At 42.3% G+C, this 18,366-nt stretch overlaps 1 protein-coding gene across 3 annotated transcripts in view; it reads right to left on the reverse strand.

Moving 5' to 3' along the window:
- The window catches only part of ARHGEF25 (Rho guanine nucleotide exchange factor 25), a 314,827-nt gene that overhangs the window by 68,510 nt on the left and 227,951 nt on the right, over positions 1–18,366 (reverse strand). For all 3 annotated transcript variants that reach the window (XM_044286783.1, XM_044286782.1, XM_044286784.1), the window contains one exon: positions 3,714–4,033. In XM_044286783.1, coding sequence (XP_044142718.1) covers positions 3,714–4,033 — 320 coding nt within the window. The remainder of the gene's footprint in view (positions 1–3,713; positions 4,034–18,366) is intronic.

Raw genomic sequence — 18,366 nt, forward strand, 5'->3', positions numbered from 1 at the left:
TTGTTGATTGAGGTGCAATCTTAGTAGCCACAATATCCTTGCCTGTGAAGCCATTTTTATGCAACGCAATAATGGCTGCACGCGTTTCTTTGCAGGTCACCATGGTTAACAATGGAAGAACAATGATTTCAAGCATCAACCTCTTTTTAACAGGTCAAGTCTGCAATTTTAACCCAATCAGCCTGAAATAATGATCTCCAGCCTTGTGCTCGTCAACATTCTCACCTGAGTTAACAAGACGATTACTAAAATGATCTCAGCGGGTCCTTTAATGACAGCAATGAAATGCAGTGGAAAGGTTTTTTTGGGATTAAGTTAATTTTCATGGCAAAGAAGGACTATGCAATTCATCTGATCTCATAACATTCTGGAGTATATGCAAATTGCTATTATAAAAACTTAGGCTACTTTCACACTAGCGTTCGGCTAGCGTTCGATCGGATCCGTTCTGAACGGATCCGATCATAATAATGCAGACGGAGGCTCCGTTCAGTACGGATCCGTCTGCATTATTTTAGCAAAAAAAAGCTAAGTGTGAAAATAGCCTAGTACGGATCCGTCCAGACTTTCAATGTAAAGTCAATGGGGGACGGATCCGCTTGAAGATTGAGCCACATTGTGGCATCTTCAAACGGATCCGTCCCCATTGACTTACATTGAAAGTCTGGACGGATCCGCACGGATCCGCACGCCTCCGAACGGCCAGGCGGACACCCGAACGCTGCAAGCAGCGTTCAGCTGTCCGCCTGTCCGTGCGGAGGCGAGCGGAGCGGAGGCTGAACGCCACCAGACTGATGCAGTCTGAGCGGATCCGCCTCCATTCAGACTGCATCAGGGCTGGACGGCTGCGTTCGGGTCCGCTCGTGAGCTCCTTCAAACGGAGCTCACGAACGGAAACCCGAACGCTAGTGTGAAAGTAGCCTTAAGCAGCAACTTTTCCAATTTCCAATATTTATGTAATTCTCAAAACTTTTGGCCACGACTGTACATGGCCCCCTTTACACTCAAAAATGTTCCTAGAAGGGGTTTTCCGGGAGTATAATATTGATGACCGATCCTCAGGACAGGCAAACAATATCACATCGGTGGGAGTCCAACTCCCAGCACTCCCACCGATGAGCTAGTGCCGTGGGCCCCTCTCAGCGCCATACATTGTATAGTGGCTGTGCTTGGTATTGCAGCCCTGGCCCATTCACTTGAATGTGAATGAGCTGCAAATAGGCCACGTGACTGATGTACATGATGTCAATGGCCTAGGAAGAGACTGCAACACCCACAGGAGTACTGCAGCTTCTTCAAACTGATGATCAGTGGGAGTGTTGGGAGTCGAAGCCTGGCCAATCAGATACTGATTACCTATTCCAGTGATGGCTAAACTCCGGCACTCCAGCTGTGGTGAAACTACAACTCCCAGCATGCTCCGACTCCATGGGAGTCGTAGTTTTATCACACCTGGAGTGCCGGAGGTTAGCCATCACAGATCTATTCTAAGGATAGGTCCAGAAAACCCCTATAACGGCCACACAGTGCTCAGTTGGTTTCTTCATGGTGGGCTTTTACCTGGTGCATTTTGCTCCATTTTTTCCAGTGCAAGAATGTATATTTCAGTTTAGCAAAGGTGATTGAGCTAAAAATCCCCCATGTCACAGAACAATGATGAGAACATCAGACAGGAAGGGGCTTTGTGGTGAGCATTTGACTAGATAGACTATAAACCATAAAATAACATGAAATGTGGAAAATGTGAGTTTTCATTTAATGTCAGCCCCAAGTAACCACATGTTCCATAATTTAGAAATAAAACGGGAAATGGAAAAATAAGTATGAAGTAAAATATAAAGTATGGCAGTATGAAAAAGGACGCATGCTGTTTAAGAGGATAACAGGAGTACTTACTCTGCAGATAAAGTATGTATTATGGAAAAGGTGGGGAATTCAGTCTCCTCTGAGCTGTGAGTCATTACAATGTAGGATTAGTAGTTGGTGTTACAGTCACAACAAACACATCTTCCTAAATCTCAAGGGTATTAACTGTGTCACTCAGGTACCAAACACGACGTCCTCCCAGCAGCGTGTGTATGTATGTATTATATTATATTTTATGCCTGCCAAAACCCGGCCTGGAACGTGGGGAGTAGTCACCCACCCAGCACTTTGATTACTTCCAGTAAGAGCCGTCCCGGATCAGCTATTACAGCCATGCTAAGTACCAAGGTGTCAAACAGCAACTGCTGCTGACACATAAAAAACGGCTCTTACTCCACCGAGGCCAGGAACCTCGGTGACACGTACCTATCATCCACGATGATTCCTTGTACCTTCTTACAATATATATATATATATATAAATATATATACACACACATACACATTTTTCCTGAATGTTTGATACGAATAGATTACATTTAGATTGGATGCAAGTCTTGGAGAACGCACATGTGCCATCATCTTTGCAGAATGTTTCATCACTAGACCAACAAAGAACCCCTTATGTGAAGTATAAAGACTGCATATGTGTTCTGGAGCCAGCTAATTCGGTAACTGTTGACACATTCTGTTGATTTCAATGGCCCTCCAACAATTTAATGTGTATGGGGATGGACTGACTGTCCAGATTTCTACTAGTTCAGACTTTTGTTTCCCTTGGACATAAGAGTGACTGTTATCTATCTACAGGCTCATCTGCCGCTGAAGGGCTGCTCAAGGACCAATGTAGTTCACGGGAATAAAGATGGCAGCAACCTGCAGCTTGGGCTAAATAATTGGGCTTTAAAGGGGTTGTCCGGGCTTTTACTATTGATGACCTATCCTCAGGATAGGTCATCAATATCAGATCGGCTGGGGCCTGACACCCGGCACTCCCGCAGCAGCGGACAGGAAGAGAGAAGGGATACATTCTCTTTGAAGAGGACCTGTCTCCTCTCCTGACATGTCTGTTTTAATAACTACTTGCATTCCCCATGTAATAACAATTCTGTATCATCTATTTTTATAGCTGTATGGTGCGCTAGAAGGTTATGAATGAATTGCTAGCAGTTTGCAATGAAGGTCCACATATGTTTTACCAGTTGGGGGAGGGTGGGGTCCCTGCACAATCTGACACTGGCAGCCATAGCGTCTGACTGTATAGGGACACCCCCCCCCCCCCCCTCAACTGGTAACAACCATATGGACCTACACTGCAAACTGCTAGCAATGCATTCATAACTTCTAGTAGAAATAGTAAAGGAATGGCACAACATAGAGCCATAAGACTACATGCTCCATAATGGTTATTAAACTGGGAATGCAAATAGTTGTTAGTGACACTTGTGCACAGAGAGGGGGTAAGACCACAATCTTCTGACATCGCAGCCATGCATCATGAGTATATTAGGACTGTAGAGAACTAGATGTGCTCAGCTTATTTAGATCAGGGATGCTTGACCTGTGGCCCTCCAGCTGTTGCAAAACTACAACTCCCAGCATGCCATAATAGCTGTAGGCTGTCCAGGAATACTGGGAGTTGTAGTTCTGCAACAGCTGGAGGGCCACAGGTTGGGCATCGCTGATTTAGATATACTCTAAAATCCCTCTGCATGGCAAAGAATAAGTTAGGCAGAATTGTCTGTAATAAATGTGGTAACCATTTGTGTGAAAACATGTATTTAACCCAAACCATTATATTACATTATATTGTTTGGTTGATTTCCCTTTAAATACAAAATTTCTCACCGAACTCTTGTCTTCTCCCTGGGTGAAGTCATCCATCTTCCGCAAAACTCCAAGGTCAAAGCTCGCTCTTCCCCCATCATCGGCGCTCCTTCTCCGGCCAGGCGTGCCTCTTTTTGGCCTACTTTCAATTTTCTTCTGGCGCTGATCAAGGCGGCTGCCACTGCTTAATTTTCTCACTGGGTTTGTCAGCCATTTCTTCAATGTACTAACAGACCTCCTGGATCCCGGGGAACTAGGTGCAGAACTAGTGGAGGGCTGAGGTTGAATGGAAGCCACTGAAGCGGATATGCTGCCATCACTGCCAGCAATAGAGTAGGATTCTGAGAAAAAGAAAAAAATCCACATTAGCCGAAATTCAGGACGGCATCCATACTACATATCCTGCAACACTGTGGCCTCTGAAGTATTCAGTTTCTAGACAGTGTGGGGGGAAAAACTTAGAAAAATTATATATATTATTGATAAAATGTTTAGATTTTTCACTATTAAATAAGACATATTTGAAAAGCAAAGCAAAATATGGCACATTTGGCCGTCTAAAGTGTTATGCAACCAATCAAAATATTGGAGATACTTGAGCAAGTGCAAGGATTTCAGACAGTGACAGCTGTAGTTATGTAATTGTGGAGCATATATCTTCATGAGAAGTGAGGAAACATACATAATATGTGATTTATAATTGATTTATGGTATAAATACTTCCACAAAGTGTTATAGACTATTATAACACAAAAAATACATGTCTGCAACTAGAGATCAGAAATCTGGTTCTAAACTCATCAAATGTGTTAACAGTTCCCCAAATCTTTGGTTTCCAAAGATTCAGATCGTTTTTTTTCACACATCCTGCACAAATCTCTCAAAATGATGGCTGCTATTTTGCCATTGAGAGAATGGAAAGAATGCTTGTTGCCTCTAGAGAGTACCCCTTTTTGCCATATTAAGGGAGAGTTTTGGCAGGGGCATAGGTATAGTGGAAGCAGGGAAAGCGGCTGCTACGGGGTCCAAACTCAGAAGGGGCCCTCCCGGGAGGAGGGAGGAAAGACTTTACAAGTCAGGCCCTCTCAGCAGTATTATACAATGACATAATATACAGTGACATGACATACAATATATACGTGTAGGAAATGGAACGGATGGGCCTAGTCTGAGAGAGTGATCCTTACTAGCCCTAAGAGTTATGGTTGCACGGGAGAAGAGGGGTTCTGGGAATGAAGGGGAGGGGTTAAAAAATGTGTTGGGGGGCCTAGTCAGTTCTGGTTACGCTACTGAGTTTTGGTGATTTTTTTTTTCACATTTTCCATGTCTCTGTCTATATAAAAAAAAAGTCCTAAAATTGTGCAGTTTTCACCCTGACCACTAAGCCTCACAATATGGTGAGACTTCTCGATCCTTACAGAGCACTTTTCAGCAGTCATCTCATTATCATCACAGGCAGGATTACAATGAGAGGTATCATCTATATATAAATAACACAGGATCCACTATTCACAACAGGTGATGGTCATAGCTTAAATACTCCCCTCTGTACAGTGACCTCTGCACAGGTCACAGAGCATGTCTAGAACACTCTCCCATAAAAGCGAGTGAGGTCCCCTCCAGTCTATTGTGTCTATGGACCATGGTGGTTGCTGTACAATCCTATTGCACAATGCTATTAACAGCTCGGGCAAGTTGTTCAGAAAAAATTAAAATAAATCAGAAAATCTAAAATGAGAAAATAAAAACAGATTAGAAAAAAAGGAGATGTGTCACTATCTGGTTTTAAAAGGCATAAAATATTATAGGGGGCACATTCCTTTTAAATACATTTATTTTAATCTCTCTTTATAAATAAGACTTTCCATGCCCCTTATCAGTTTGTTCGCTCTTCTTTGTACTCTTTCCAGCTCCAGGGCATCCTTTCTATGAATTGGTGCCCAAGAAAGGAACTGCATATTCCAGATTAGGCTGCACCAATGCTCCATATGCAGGACAGTATCCTTAGACTTCACAGCTGCTACTTTGTCTGTACCATGATAGTAAATTAAAGAGATTTTCTGAGACTTTAAGACTGATGACTTACCCTAAGGATAGGTCGTCAGTAGTGTTGAGCAAACTTGTGGTTTCAAGTTCGACGTACAAGGTTCGGGTTATCCAAGAATTCTGTTATGCCTTCCACTACCATGGACCAGATGTTATGGTCCATGATAGTGGAATTCATAATGGAATTCTTAGGTAACCCGAACCTTGTACGCCGAACTTAAAAACCACAAGTTCGCTCAACACTAGTAATCAGTATCTGATCGGTGGTGGTCTGAAACCCGGGACCTCGCCAAACAGCTGTTGGAGAAGGCAGTGGTGGCCCAGATTTTCCTAGGCCATGGGACGTCACGTTTATCGGTCACATAGTCTAGGCGCAGCTCAGCCCCATTGAAGTGAATGGAGCTGAGCTGCGATACCATGCACAGCTACTATACAATGTACGGCGCTGTGCTTCATGAGCACAGAAGGCTGCGACGCTCGCATGGGCGCCTATGCCTTCTCAAAACACCTGATCGGTGGAGGTCCCTGGGGTCGGACCCCCATGATCAGATACTGATAGGTTATCAGTATTAAAGTCTCAGAAAACCCCATTGGAAGGTAATCTGTCACCAGTTTTAAGGGCGCAAAAACTGGTGACAGAGACCCTGATGAAAAGGCTGGGTCACTTGTTTGGATAGCTACAATCAGTACTGAGCACCTCTAGCACGAATCAACCGCTTGAGCACACTCAATGCAATGCACAAGAAAAGACTTTGCACTATTTCCACAACTTACAAAATCAATTAATAACAAAAGGATTTTTTTTTTCAATATTAGTGTAAAATGTCTTACTAATTAACAGCTGAATCATAAACTGTAGGATGTCTCGCTGGAGATTTACTCTACAAGCTAAGGCAAAAGAACAGGCTGCCAGGCCTAGGTCATATAATGACTGTCTCATGTCTGTGTGGGCTGAATTCCACCGCAGGACACGTCACCATGTGTTCATCACTGGTGAGAATGACAAGAGACGTCTAAGTGTCAAGCACAGCGTGCCACTGTCATGTAATATTTATCTAGCGATAGAGGCATAGCGACAAGCTAGACAAAAGGACGCTAATACAATATGGCAGAATGCAAAAAAGAACCTTGGACTGATGCAAAAACAGATCATAGACAAATAGATGACGGCGCTTACAGAATAGTAATGAAGCAAAGGCCTTCCAACGGGTTCTCCAGCTATAAAAAGTACTGGCATTCCGTAAATGCTCTAAACTTGAGATCTTTCGAAAAGGCCCCTTTTTTGAGAAGACCACACTTATCCAGACCAGATTTACTATGACAGACTTTCAGTTCTGCCCTACATTATGCATATGGCCTGTAATGCCAGCAGTCTGAGCCTGTGACGGCCAGACTAATAACCCCCCCTCCAACCCCCACTGCGCTGTCTTGCCAGTTGTCTGTTTTGGTCTCCCCACTTCTTGCCTGCTATTCTCTGATCCCATTGGGTGAACATGCTCTCCCCAGTTCTTAAAGGGCGAATGTGTTCAGCCTAATGGGTCCCCAGCCAATGGAAGCGGCCTTCCCTGAGGAAGGTGTCTGAGCTTGTCTGCTCTTGCACTATTTTATTGTCCCGACCTCTATCTGTTGACCCTGTGTTGACAGTCCTGACCCCTGCCTGATTTCTGTATTGATCCTGTGGCTCCTGTACCGACCTTCTGCCTGGTTATCAGATTTAAAAAACGTTGCCTAGCCTGACTTCAGTTTGTTCTTTGACCTCACTCTCGTCTGTCTCCATGGTGCCATACATCAGTGTCTCTCGACCTGCCTGGGTCAGCTGTCACTAAACAGAGACTACTTCAAGAGGTAGTGACCTGGAGTCCCGCAGGGTTTAGATCCCTGTTCATGGACTAAAAGGGTCAAGACTAGGGGGGTCACTTAGATAACGCACTTAGGAGTAGCCCTAAGTCAAATCTGTTCAGTGACACAGTGGCTCCATACCACTGGCCATCGTATTTCAAAAGATCACTCCGCAGAAAACTACTTCTTAATGCAATTGTTGGTGATTGTCTCATAGGGCAAGTATATCAGTTCCTAGCTCAACGATACATGGCCATCGGTTACCTAATACTTGTTTGTGACTTGCTTCATTTTTATCAAAACCTTTCCTGCCTCCCACTGATTATGCTGGAGGATCAAGTGATGATTTATAGGATTAGTAGTGTTCATTAGGGGCAGGTTTTTTGGGTCATCCCTTTTCAGAGCAGGTGCTCTACCAGAAGCTAGTGTAGGACAACCCCATACACCGTAACACCACAAGATGAACAAACACCTGATACCTTGATGTCATTGTGAGCCATTTCTAGGTAATAACATGTTACGGGTGAGTCTGGCCCAGTGGATTTGTTGCAACAAGGTTTCTGGTTGACCACCATCATTTCTTCTATTTTTTTGGTTTTAACTTATGAATTAAAAGTTATGTTTTAAAGGCATTTTTATGCAGTGATTGATCCAATTTTTTGCCTTTATTATCTTGTATTATTTAGTGATCACTCGTCTCATAGGACAAGATACAAAAACACAAAAACAGATCCATATTCATACCAAGCACAGGAACAGGGAGTGCGTATCTAAGTGAATGTGTACAACACAACATCTGCCAACAGATGATATGAGAACATTCAATTAGTTAGTGATTCAATGCCCACTTTACTAATGTTATAAAACCGTTTTGTGAAGCAGAGCTCAATGGATAGATGAAAATGCCAAGCTGTCAGCATGACCAACGTTCCTCCCGGGATCCAGAGAACTCGTAACTGGTCTTCATTATATCTCATTTCTGAGTGAAGACTTGTAACAGCATTAGCTTTTATGGTGATTATTCTTGTATTAGAAGTGCTGGGGGAAGTTCTAAGCGCATAGACGCACAGCATTATTGTATTATTTAAGTCAGGAACCTAATGCATGATTCGCGCAGCATGGATTTTATCACCTTAAAATTGCATGAATGAAATGCACAATGGAGTCCATTTATAGAGATAATTATATGGGAAAATCTGTAGTAATCCCTGAGAGGTACAGAAAGATCACTTACAATTAAACATGTACTTTGCGGGGAGAAAAAAGACAATTTAAGGCTGTAGTTACTAGCTACAAAAAAGTCAAGCTAAAATATCAGCTCATTCCGCTGTGGAAGAATGTCTTAAAGCTGTTGCCTGATAAGACAAACAATTTCGGAATACCCTATTCTCACATATGGATGACATGCCTTCCATTAATACAGGAACCCTTGATGTGGCAAAACCAACCCAAACCATTTATTACATGGATGGTCATTCTGTGAATGCCTGACAAACAATTCTGCAGTTCCCCTACACAGACCTCTCAAGAGAAATGTATGGCTGGATTCTCCTTACCATAGGGTCCTGAAGCAGGACTTGCAGAGATCAGCTTGTCACACACTTGGCAACTCTTCTAGAATATCCGGAAAAGGGAACAACCCCCCCAAACTCCCGGAAGTGTTGGCGAATTTCCCAGGCGCCATTGAATAGCTGTGAAGCTTGAGAATACTTGAGAATACTTAAATATTACTTTATTATATATAAATATATTCCCAAATATCTTTAATTAGTTATAATGGCTCGTTTTGTAAAGGGAGCAATCACTAGTACACACAAAAGCTGTCCTAATCACACACTGAGCTAAAGAGCTGCCTCATCCTTCTGTCAGGGTTTGTGATCCTGAATACAGATGATAAGATCTTCAGCTGAATCTCTGTTGGAATGGAGTTCATGAGGAGACATGAAGTACAGAGAGGACAGACTGTGGTAATGTGGAGCTGTGGTAATTGAGACTGCATACAAGTGCTGCTGCTCTTTAGCTACATTCCCACCTTCCTCTCTGTACTTCATGTCTCCTCATGAACTCCATTCCCACAGAGATTAAGCTGAAGATTTTATCATCTGTATTCAGGATCATAATCCCTGACAAGTAGGAAAGGAGGATGAGGCAGCTCTTTACCTCAGTGTTCTAAAGTAACTTGTCCTCCTGTGTGATTAGGACAGGTTTTGTGTGTACTTTTAGGACGGTGGCCATTTTATTTCTCATAATGATTGCTCCCTAGACAAAACGAGCCGTTATAACAAATAAAAAGGTATTTTAAGATGATTTTCTACTAAGTGTTCTACCTCTTCACTCTATGGGTCAAATTTATGATTCAGATTCACCACTTTTGTGGTGTGAAAAAGGCGCAAAATGCATGTTTGGGACTTTTTCAACGAAACTTGCACAAAATGTTTTGCATCATAAATCAGGTCCAGCATCTGGCAGTGTACCTGGTTACCATAGCCCAGCGTACGCCACCGGCTAGGATAAATCTGGGCCTATGTTTTTCATACAGCAGAAATGGCAAGAAAATGTGTATTTATTTCCAGTATTTCAAATTTCTCTAAAATAGGCTTCAGCAGGAAAAAAAAAATCTGTCTGGCTTCAAGGGGATATTATTTCACTGTGTCCTAATTAGAGCTCAGGGTTTAATGTAAACTATCTTAACGTGCCAATACTGAAGCTAGCCCAGAACCACCCATTACAATCCTCACTGCCGCATCCAGAGAGTTATTCTGATTGCCTGATTGGAGTTGGGAAGGAATTTTTTTTGCCTAAAGTGAGGAAAATTGGCTTCTACATGTTTTTTTGCCTTCGTCTGGATCAACTTGCAGAATAACAGGCTGAACTGGATGGACAGATGTATTTTTTCTGCCTTATAAACTATGTTACTACCAGAAATGCATTGAAAGTACTACACATTAAAAGTCTGGTGATATTTGATACAATGGTATAGAACTGATAGAAAGCTATAGAAAAGGTCTGATACCACAGAAAATATAAAGTCAAATGTCAAATCATGGAAAAGGAAGACTAAGGGCCCAATTCCACTGCCCACGTTGATCGGCGATCGTTTGCATCAGCCTATTACACAGTTCGATGCAAAGTGAATGGGGGGTGGGGCAATTGCTACTGCAGTCGTTCTTCCCGCATGCAGGTCTAATGATTATTGACAGCTCAAACCTCATACCAATGTACATCTTTCATTGCCCTTAAAGAGGACCTGTCACGGCTCCTGACATGTCAGTTTTGGTAACTAACTGTATTCTCCATCTAATAACAATTCTGGATCATCTATTCTTAGGATTCTGTGCTGTGCCATTCCTGTAATATTCCTGCTAGAAGTTTACAAAGAAATTGCCAGCAGTCAGCAGTAAAGGTACTGCTGGGGGGTGTTACCACTAGTGGGTGTGTCTGACTCAGTCCAATCAGTGCTGCTGGTGTCAGACTGTGCAGGGACACCCCCCCAACTGGTAACACCTATATGTATCTTTACTGTAAGCTGCTGAGAATTCATTCATAAACTAACAGAGGAATCGCACACTGTAGAGCCATAAAACTAGATGCTCCAGAATTGTTATTACACGGGGAATGCAAGTACTACAACAGACATGTCAGGAGAGGCTTCCATGTAGAAGGGAAACAAGAAGGCTACTGAAAGATTTTCTCAAGGCAAAATAAAGAGATCATGTGCACAGGCCGAAGAAAATACAGATAGACTTATCAAGTAACATGATCCTCCGTAGGAAATTGTGGGTTATGCCATAAAGTATTCTAAAAGCAGTGCTTGAGTTTATGACATTACAACCACTGACAGGTGAAGTGAGGAGCATTGATTATCTTGTGCCAAGAGCACCATTCAAAAGACAGGATATATTAGGCAGCAAGCGAACAGTCTGCACTTGAACGTAAGGTGTTTTGGAAACAGGAAAATGTGTAAGAACCAAAGCATCTCCAAAAAGGCAGGTCTTGAGTAGTGTTGCAGTTAGTTTGTATGTTCTCCCTGAGTTTGCGTGGGTTTCCTCCGGGTTCTCCGGTTTCCTCCCACACTCCAAAGACATACTGATAGGGACCTTAGATTGTGAGCCCCATTGGGGACAGTTGGATGATAATGTCTGTAAAGCGCTGCGGAATAAATTAGTAGTGCTATATAAGTGTGTATAATCGCTATATAAGTGTGTGTAATAAATAAATATGTATCAAAGGTGGTTTAGGAAGGTGTCATGGGTGCCCGGGACTGATTAATGGACCAAATGTTGGCCCGTCTGATCTGATCGCACTGAAGAGCTACTATGTCAAAAATTGCTGAAAAAGTTAATGCTGACTATGATAGGTGTCAGGACCCCAGTGCATTGCAACTCGCTAGTATGGGGCTTTGTAGTAGCAAACCGGTCAGAGTGCCCATGGTGATGCCTATCCACTGACAAAATTGCCTATAATGAGCATCTGAGCCTCAAAAATGGACTGTGGAGCAATGGAAGAATAAATCATGGTTTATTTTACATCATTTGGGTGGAAATGTGCGTTGCATACCTAGCAGAAGAGATGGCACCAGGATATACGGTTGGAAGAGAACATGTCAGTGGAGGCAGTGTGATGATCTGTTCTGATAGGAAACCTTGGGTCCTGGCATTTAGGTGGATATTACTTCATCACATACCACCAACATAAACATTGCTGTAGACCAAGCACAGTCTTTAAAGGGAACCTGACATCTCGTTTATGCCTTTTTCATCTGGGTATGGTGGTCCAGAAGTGACTGTTGATCTCTTTGTTTAAACTTGTAAATCCACAGAAAATATACTTTTATTCTTTTGCTCGCAGTATACAAATTAGCTTGTTGAACTCAAGGAGGCTGGCACAAACCTCCTGGAAGTCAGGCTTTTCCCACCCTCCCTTCCCCCTGTAGCTTGATTGACATTATCTAGGCCAGGGAACACCATGCTCTGTTCTCATGAGATCCTGTGAAGGCTCTGTTCACTTTCACTTCTGGTGCATGCCCAGTGAAGAGTGCAAGTACTGCAGATGTAGAGAGGAGTGTGCTCCCACCTTGCGGCGCATGTGCAGTGAAGCGTTGAAGCCATGGGCTGTACAGCACTATTCACTGGGCATGTACTGTGAGAACAGGGAGTGACGTACCCTGGCCTGAAGAACGTCAACCAAGCTGGGGGGAGGGGGAGTATGCGGGAAAAGCCTGGCTTTCAGGAGGTTTGTGCCAGCCTCCATGACTTCAACATGCTAATTTGCATACAACGAGAACAAGAATAAAAGTGCATTTTCTGCAGATTTACAAGTTACACACAGGGATCAGGAGTCACTTCTGGAGCACCATAATCACATGAAATGGTACTGTGGGCAGTTTATATCACATAAATAAGATGTCAGATTCTCTTTATTGGGAATAGTATTTTCTAATGACAGTGGCCTCTCTAACCAAGATAATGTGACATACCAAAAACTTCAGGACTGGTTTGAGGAACATGACAAGGAGTTCAAGGTGTTGATCTGGCCTTCAAATCACCCAGATCTCAGCTCCGTAGAACATTTATGGAATGTGCTGGAAAACCCAGTCCGATCTATGGAGGACCCTCCTTGGAACAGAACTGCTGCTAACCTCTGGGTGCTAGATATCACAGGACACCTTAAGCAGTTGATGGGTCAGAGATGTTTCGGAGGAAAAATATCATGCAGATATGGTTGATCAGTGTATATTATAACAATGTTCACTTGAGTTTCATCCATGCCCTCTTGTTACCCCCTCGCCAGCCTACCATTAAAATGGTCAAGGCATAGACAAATCCTTGAACTTTAACATTTCTTACTGTCTTCTACCTTCATGTGGTGTTTTGAACTGATGTCTATCAAGGTCTTCATTGTGTGCCCCTTAGAAAGTTAAATTGGCTCATACATCGGTCTACCTGGCTCTTGACATATACATTATTTTACATGCTCCAACTAAATAATCACCTTTTTGCCTATGGTCATGTCTACGGTATGGAAGACAGCAGGCTCTGAGGGGAATGAGTGTTAATGGACACGTGGTCATAGGAGTCACAGTGATTGTTCATGATAAGTGGCAGACTGCATGAGCATCAGTAATAATAGTTATCTAAGTATTAGATAGGACGTTTCTAAACACCTATATGGTGATCTCAAACTACTGCCACATGGCTGCTACACCAGTAGAGAGCAGGTATATTTTTTAGTCCTGGTCACTAAAGGTTAACAGAGATCACATGATGGTTTTATGAAGAGCCATTTAATTAAAAACAAAGTGAGATATAAAAGGCTTTTCATTGTCGTATTTCGCTATGACGGTTATGCCTTGGATATGGTGAAATGCTCTTTCAATGAAATCTAATATTTTAATTGCAAATTTAATTTACTACAGCTGAATAGATACATCCTGTTATGATATGACTGACCAAACAAAGGCGTTCGGAACAGGAGATGAGATAATTGCTTTTTTTAACGCTATCCTTGCACAGTGGAAACACGGGGACTGACAACCACCGCAAATTGCTATTGACTACAAAGAGGCTCCAATATGGGTAACGATCTCCGATAAGGACAGAAATAACATCACTCCTGCCAAAAAGAACAAAGGCAAAGTGCACACAGCGAAAAAGGGCCAACCATTTCGAGGCATTTCTTTAAATATAGTAAAACATTAACCCCTCAAGGCGGGTTATGATGCTGAAATGTACAGCCGATAGGCGGGAAGGAGGCGTTCCTTCCCAACAGTCGGCTGCTTGTTCAGTGTAGGAGAACTTTGTATTTACGTGCAGCGATCGCCTCCACAGTATGAGGACGAGGGATCGCTATGGCTCGTCCTCATACAGCTGCACTGTTTCTGGGCAGCAGATCACAGTTTAGACCGCACGATCTGCCGACAAGAAACGATTATTGGTGTCCCTTCAGGAACGACAGGTTTTGCTCGTTCATTGGCTGATGAGTGGCACATTTACACGGGCAGATTGTCGGGAACGAGCGTTCACAGGAACATTTGTTCCGAATAATCTGCCCGATATTCAGGATAAGTAGTAAAACATAGTAAAACTGCATAAAGGATAACTATATACATACACAGGGTATAACCATCAGATTGGTGGGGGTCCTACTGCTGGACACCCACCAATCACAAGAACGGGGTCCGTGTATAGGGTGGCTAACCATAACCAAACTATGGTCTGCCTGTGCAAGTGCAGAACCAATGGTTCCAGTACACCACAAGAACCATAAATGAATATAGAGTTTATATACAGACTGTTATATTAACGCAGAGTATATCAATTGGAGCGTAATTATTTTCAGGGCTGTTGTTCATCACATGGGTATACTGATTGTTTTATTGTATTACCATTGATTTTTACATGTTTTTATTACATTTTTATACCCGCCCACCTTGAGAGTGAACTTTATTATTTTCTATTCAAGAGAATGCGGTAAATTTATCCTGGTATTTATCCAATCTAAAAAGACATTGGCGCTATTGCTGTTTATTGCCATTCCCTCCAGAGTCCAGAAACAGTTGATAAAAAATAATCAATGAGTTATGTGTATCCTAAAATGATGTATTAAAAACGTCAACTTGTCCCACAAGCCCTTATCGACAGAAAAATTTATTATACGGAATGCAACTAGGAAAAAATGAAAAATATTGCTTGGTCACTAAGGTGCAACAAATTAGGCAAAATCGGTAAATATATTTCGCAGTTTGCTCGTTAGTGCCATCATTGCTCGTTCGCCTCATAGCATTAACCCTGCTAATGACTGGCAGATTTCAAATTAGACGAGGGGATGTGTCGGTGACTAACAATCATTTTTCAGTCGGGCAGATTCAAGGAAAACATTATCATTTGTACATGAAATTCAAATGATTATACGAGAATTTATGCAATAATCGCTCTAATAGGCTCTTGAAGCGAATGTCTCATCAGAAAATGACCTTGACCTATTGTTTAAATCATGTTTTAAGCTACATATTTTTTAATAATTTTGATGATGTTATTTTACATTTTCCATGTCATTATATTAAAAATAAATCCTAAAATCCTGCAGTTTTTGCACTGGCCACTACGCTTAATAACAGGGACCACTTCTTGGTCTGTACAGATCACTGTTCATTATCATCATCATCACAGGGAGGATTACAATGACAGATATCACCTATATATAGATAACACAGGATCCACCAGTCACAGTAGGTGATATCACAGTTTATCTTCTTCCTCCTGACCTCAAACTGTCCCATAGAGGTAAATGAGGGCCCATCCTGTCTATTGCCCATATCCCTGAACACAACAGCTCGGGCAAGAGGGCAGCCCCCATAATGATATTCAGAATAAACTGTATAAAAAATTTGCAATCATAAAATAAAAATATATATGTATCCAAAGACGAGAGAACTGGTGTAAAAAGGTGCAAACCTTGGGGTTTGTGACGTTTTAAACGGCACTCGTGCAAATATTTTTGTGCTCAAAGCGGCACAAGCGGGGTCATCGGCACCAGCAGATCTATCATCCTTTACATCAGTTTTCTGACCTAAACCTGCATACCCCCCAACTTTAGAAAGACGAACAATAGGTGCGGCGTGTGCAGCAATTTTTTTCCATGCTAGGTCACACCTCTAACGCCGCCCAAAACTTAACTATACACACCCAGTCCGTTAAATGCCCCCACATAGTAATTATTCCCCCTTTGTGCCACCAGACAGTAGCAAAACCCACATTGTGGCTCTCACAGTAGTCATGCCCACATTGTGCCCCTTCACAGTAGTAATACCCACATGTGCCCCCTACACAGTAGTTATGCCCAGATGTGCCCCTTCACAGTAGTTATGCCTAGATGTGCCCCTTCACAGTAGTTATGCCTAGATGTGCCCCTTCACAGTAGTAATACCCACATGTGCCCCCTACACAGTAGTTATGCCTAGATGTGCCCATTCACATTAGTTTTGCCTAGATGTGCCCTCTTCACAGTAGTTATGTCACGATATGTGCCCCCTTCACAGTAGTTATGCCCAGATAGGTGCCCATTGACTTTAGTTATAGCCAGATATGAAGCCGCGGCCTTCTCGCAGCTTACCGAGCAGCGCTGTACATTGTATAGCGGCTGTGCTGAGTATCACCGCTCAGACCCATTCACTTCTATGACTGATGAACGTGTCCTCACTGGCCTAGGAAAAGCTGAGAGAAGGCAGATGCCTTCTCAAACAGCTGATTGCCGATCAGATAATGTGACCGATACAGAGGATAGGTCATCAATTAAAAAAAAAATCACGGAAAACCCCTTTAATCAATAATGAAATTGTGACTTTCTAATACAGTTTGTCTCTTAATTGTCAATTATTAAGACTGTTTGATACAATACTCTTGAAAAAAGATTGTTAGAGTGGTTTGCCTAACACGTATTAAATGGCGCACACCTCTTTCTAAATTTAGCACATTGTGGACTGCTTGAAAATCAGAAACTGAAATCTAAATTTGCTATGAGCAGGCGTAAATTTGTCCCAAACAATGCCTCATTTTCTGGCTTTTTGCTGTGCTATTTTTCCCATCAGAGGCCTTAGAGGCCAATATGGATAGTCACATAAAAAAATTCAATGAAAACAACGCCCCCAATATTCAGAAATGAGTTTAGAATGAAAATCTGATTAAAATAATATGACATTTTATGCTTACGTAATTCCTTTTAGTTGCACCTACATTGCAGGACAGGAGCATGGACCTTAAAGGGGTTGGCCACTTTCCGGTTACTGTTGATCAATGTGTTTGGAGGATGATTATGTGGAACTTACTAGTATAGTCTTTGTAGATATTCTGCACCATTTGCTTTATTTCATAAGGAATTCTCCCTTGTTGGCCAAGACTTTTGTAATGTCCATAAAATGGCTGCTGATGGAAGGTCATGTGACCAGGAAAATCCCTCAGTCTCCTCTATTCAAATACACAGCACATATTGCAAGTGCAGACAGCAGATGTGGTGTATTTGAGTGGAGGAGGCTGAGTGATGTGACTGGGGTCATTTTTGCCTGGTCACATGACCCTCTATCAACAGCCATCTTATGGACAGTTCTCCTATGTGGACAGCACAGAAGATTTCCCCAACAAAAGGGACATGAAATATAGTAAACGGCACAGAAAATCAACATAGGCTATATTAGTAAGTGTCATATAGTCATCTTACCTACACATCGGTCAAAAGTAGTCAGAAAGTGGACAACCCCTTTAACTGTTCTGAAAAACACAATGGGCTTATTCTTCACTACCTCTGTCTTTGATAAACAACATCTCAGATCCATAGAGATAATATAACGCGGTGACTGCGGGGGTTGTAGTAGTTACCATAGAAACCTGCAATGAAATACTGTTGTAATCCCCCAGACAGAACTGAACTGCTGATATACAGTGCCAAGACAATACGGTTTAAAAAATAAAATAAAAAATGATTGGGATTATCGTGATTATCTGTGACACTAATCATGAACACCTTAAAGCATTTTTTCAGGTGTTAAATATTGATAATCAAACCTCAGGATAGGTCATCAATATATGATTGGTGAGGTCCAACTCCCATAACCCCCACAGGTTAGCTGTTTAAAGGGACCATAGCATTTAGAAGAACACTGCAGCATCTTCACACTATACCAAGTATAGTGCCATACATTTTGTAGTGGCTGTGCTTGGTATTGCAGCTCAATCCCATTCACTTGAATGGGACTGAGCTGCAGAATGGTCATGTGACATCACTGCTCTAAAGAAGA

The sequence above is a fragment of the Bufo gargarizans genome, chromosome 3, assembly GCF_014858855.1.
Source record: "Bufo gargarizans isolate SCDJY-AF-19 chromosome 3, ASM1485885v1, whole genome shotgun sequence".
Lineage (NCBI taxonomy): Eukaryota > Metazoa > Chordata > Amphibia > Anura > Bufonidae > Bufo > Bufo gargarizans.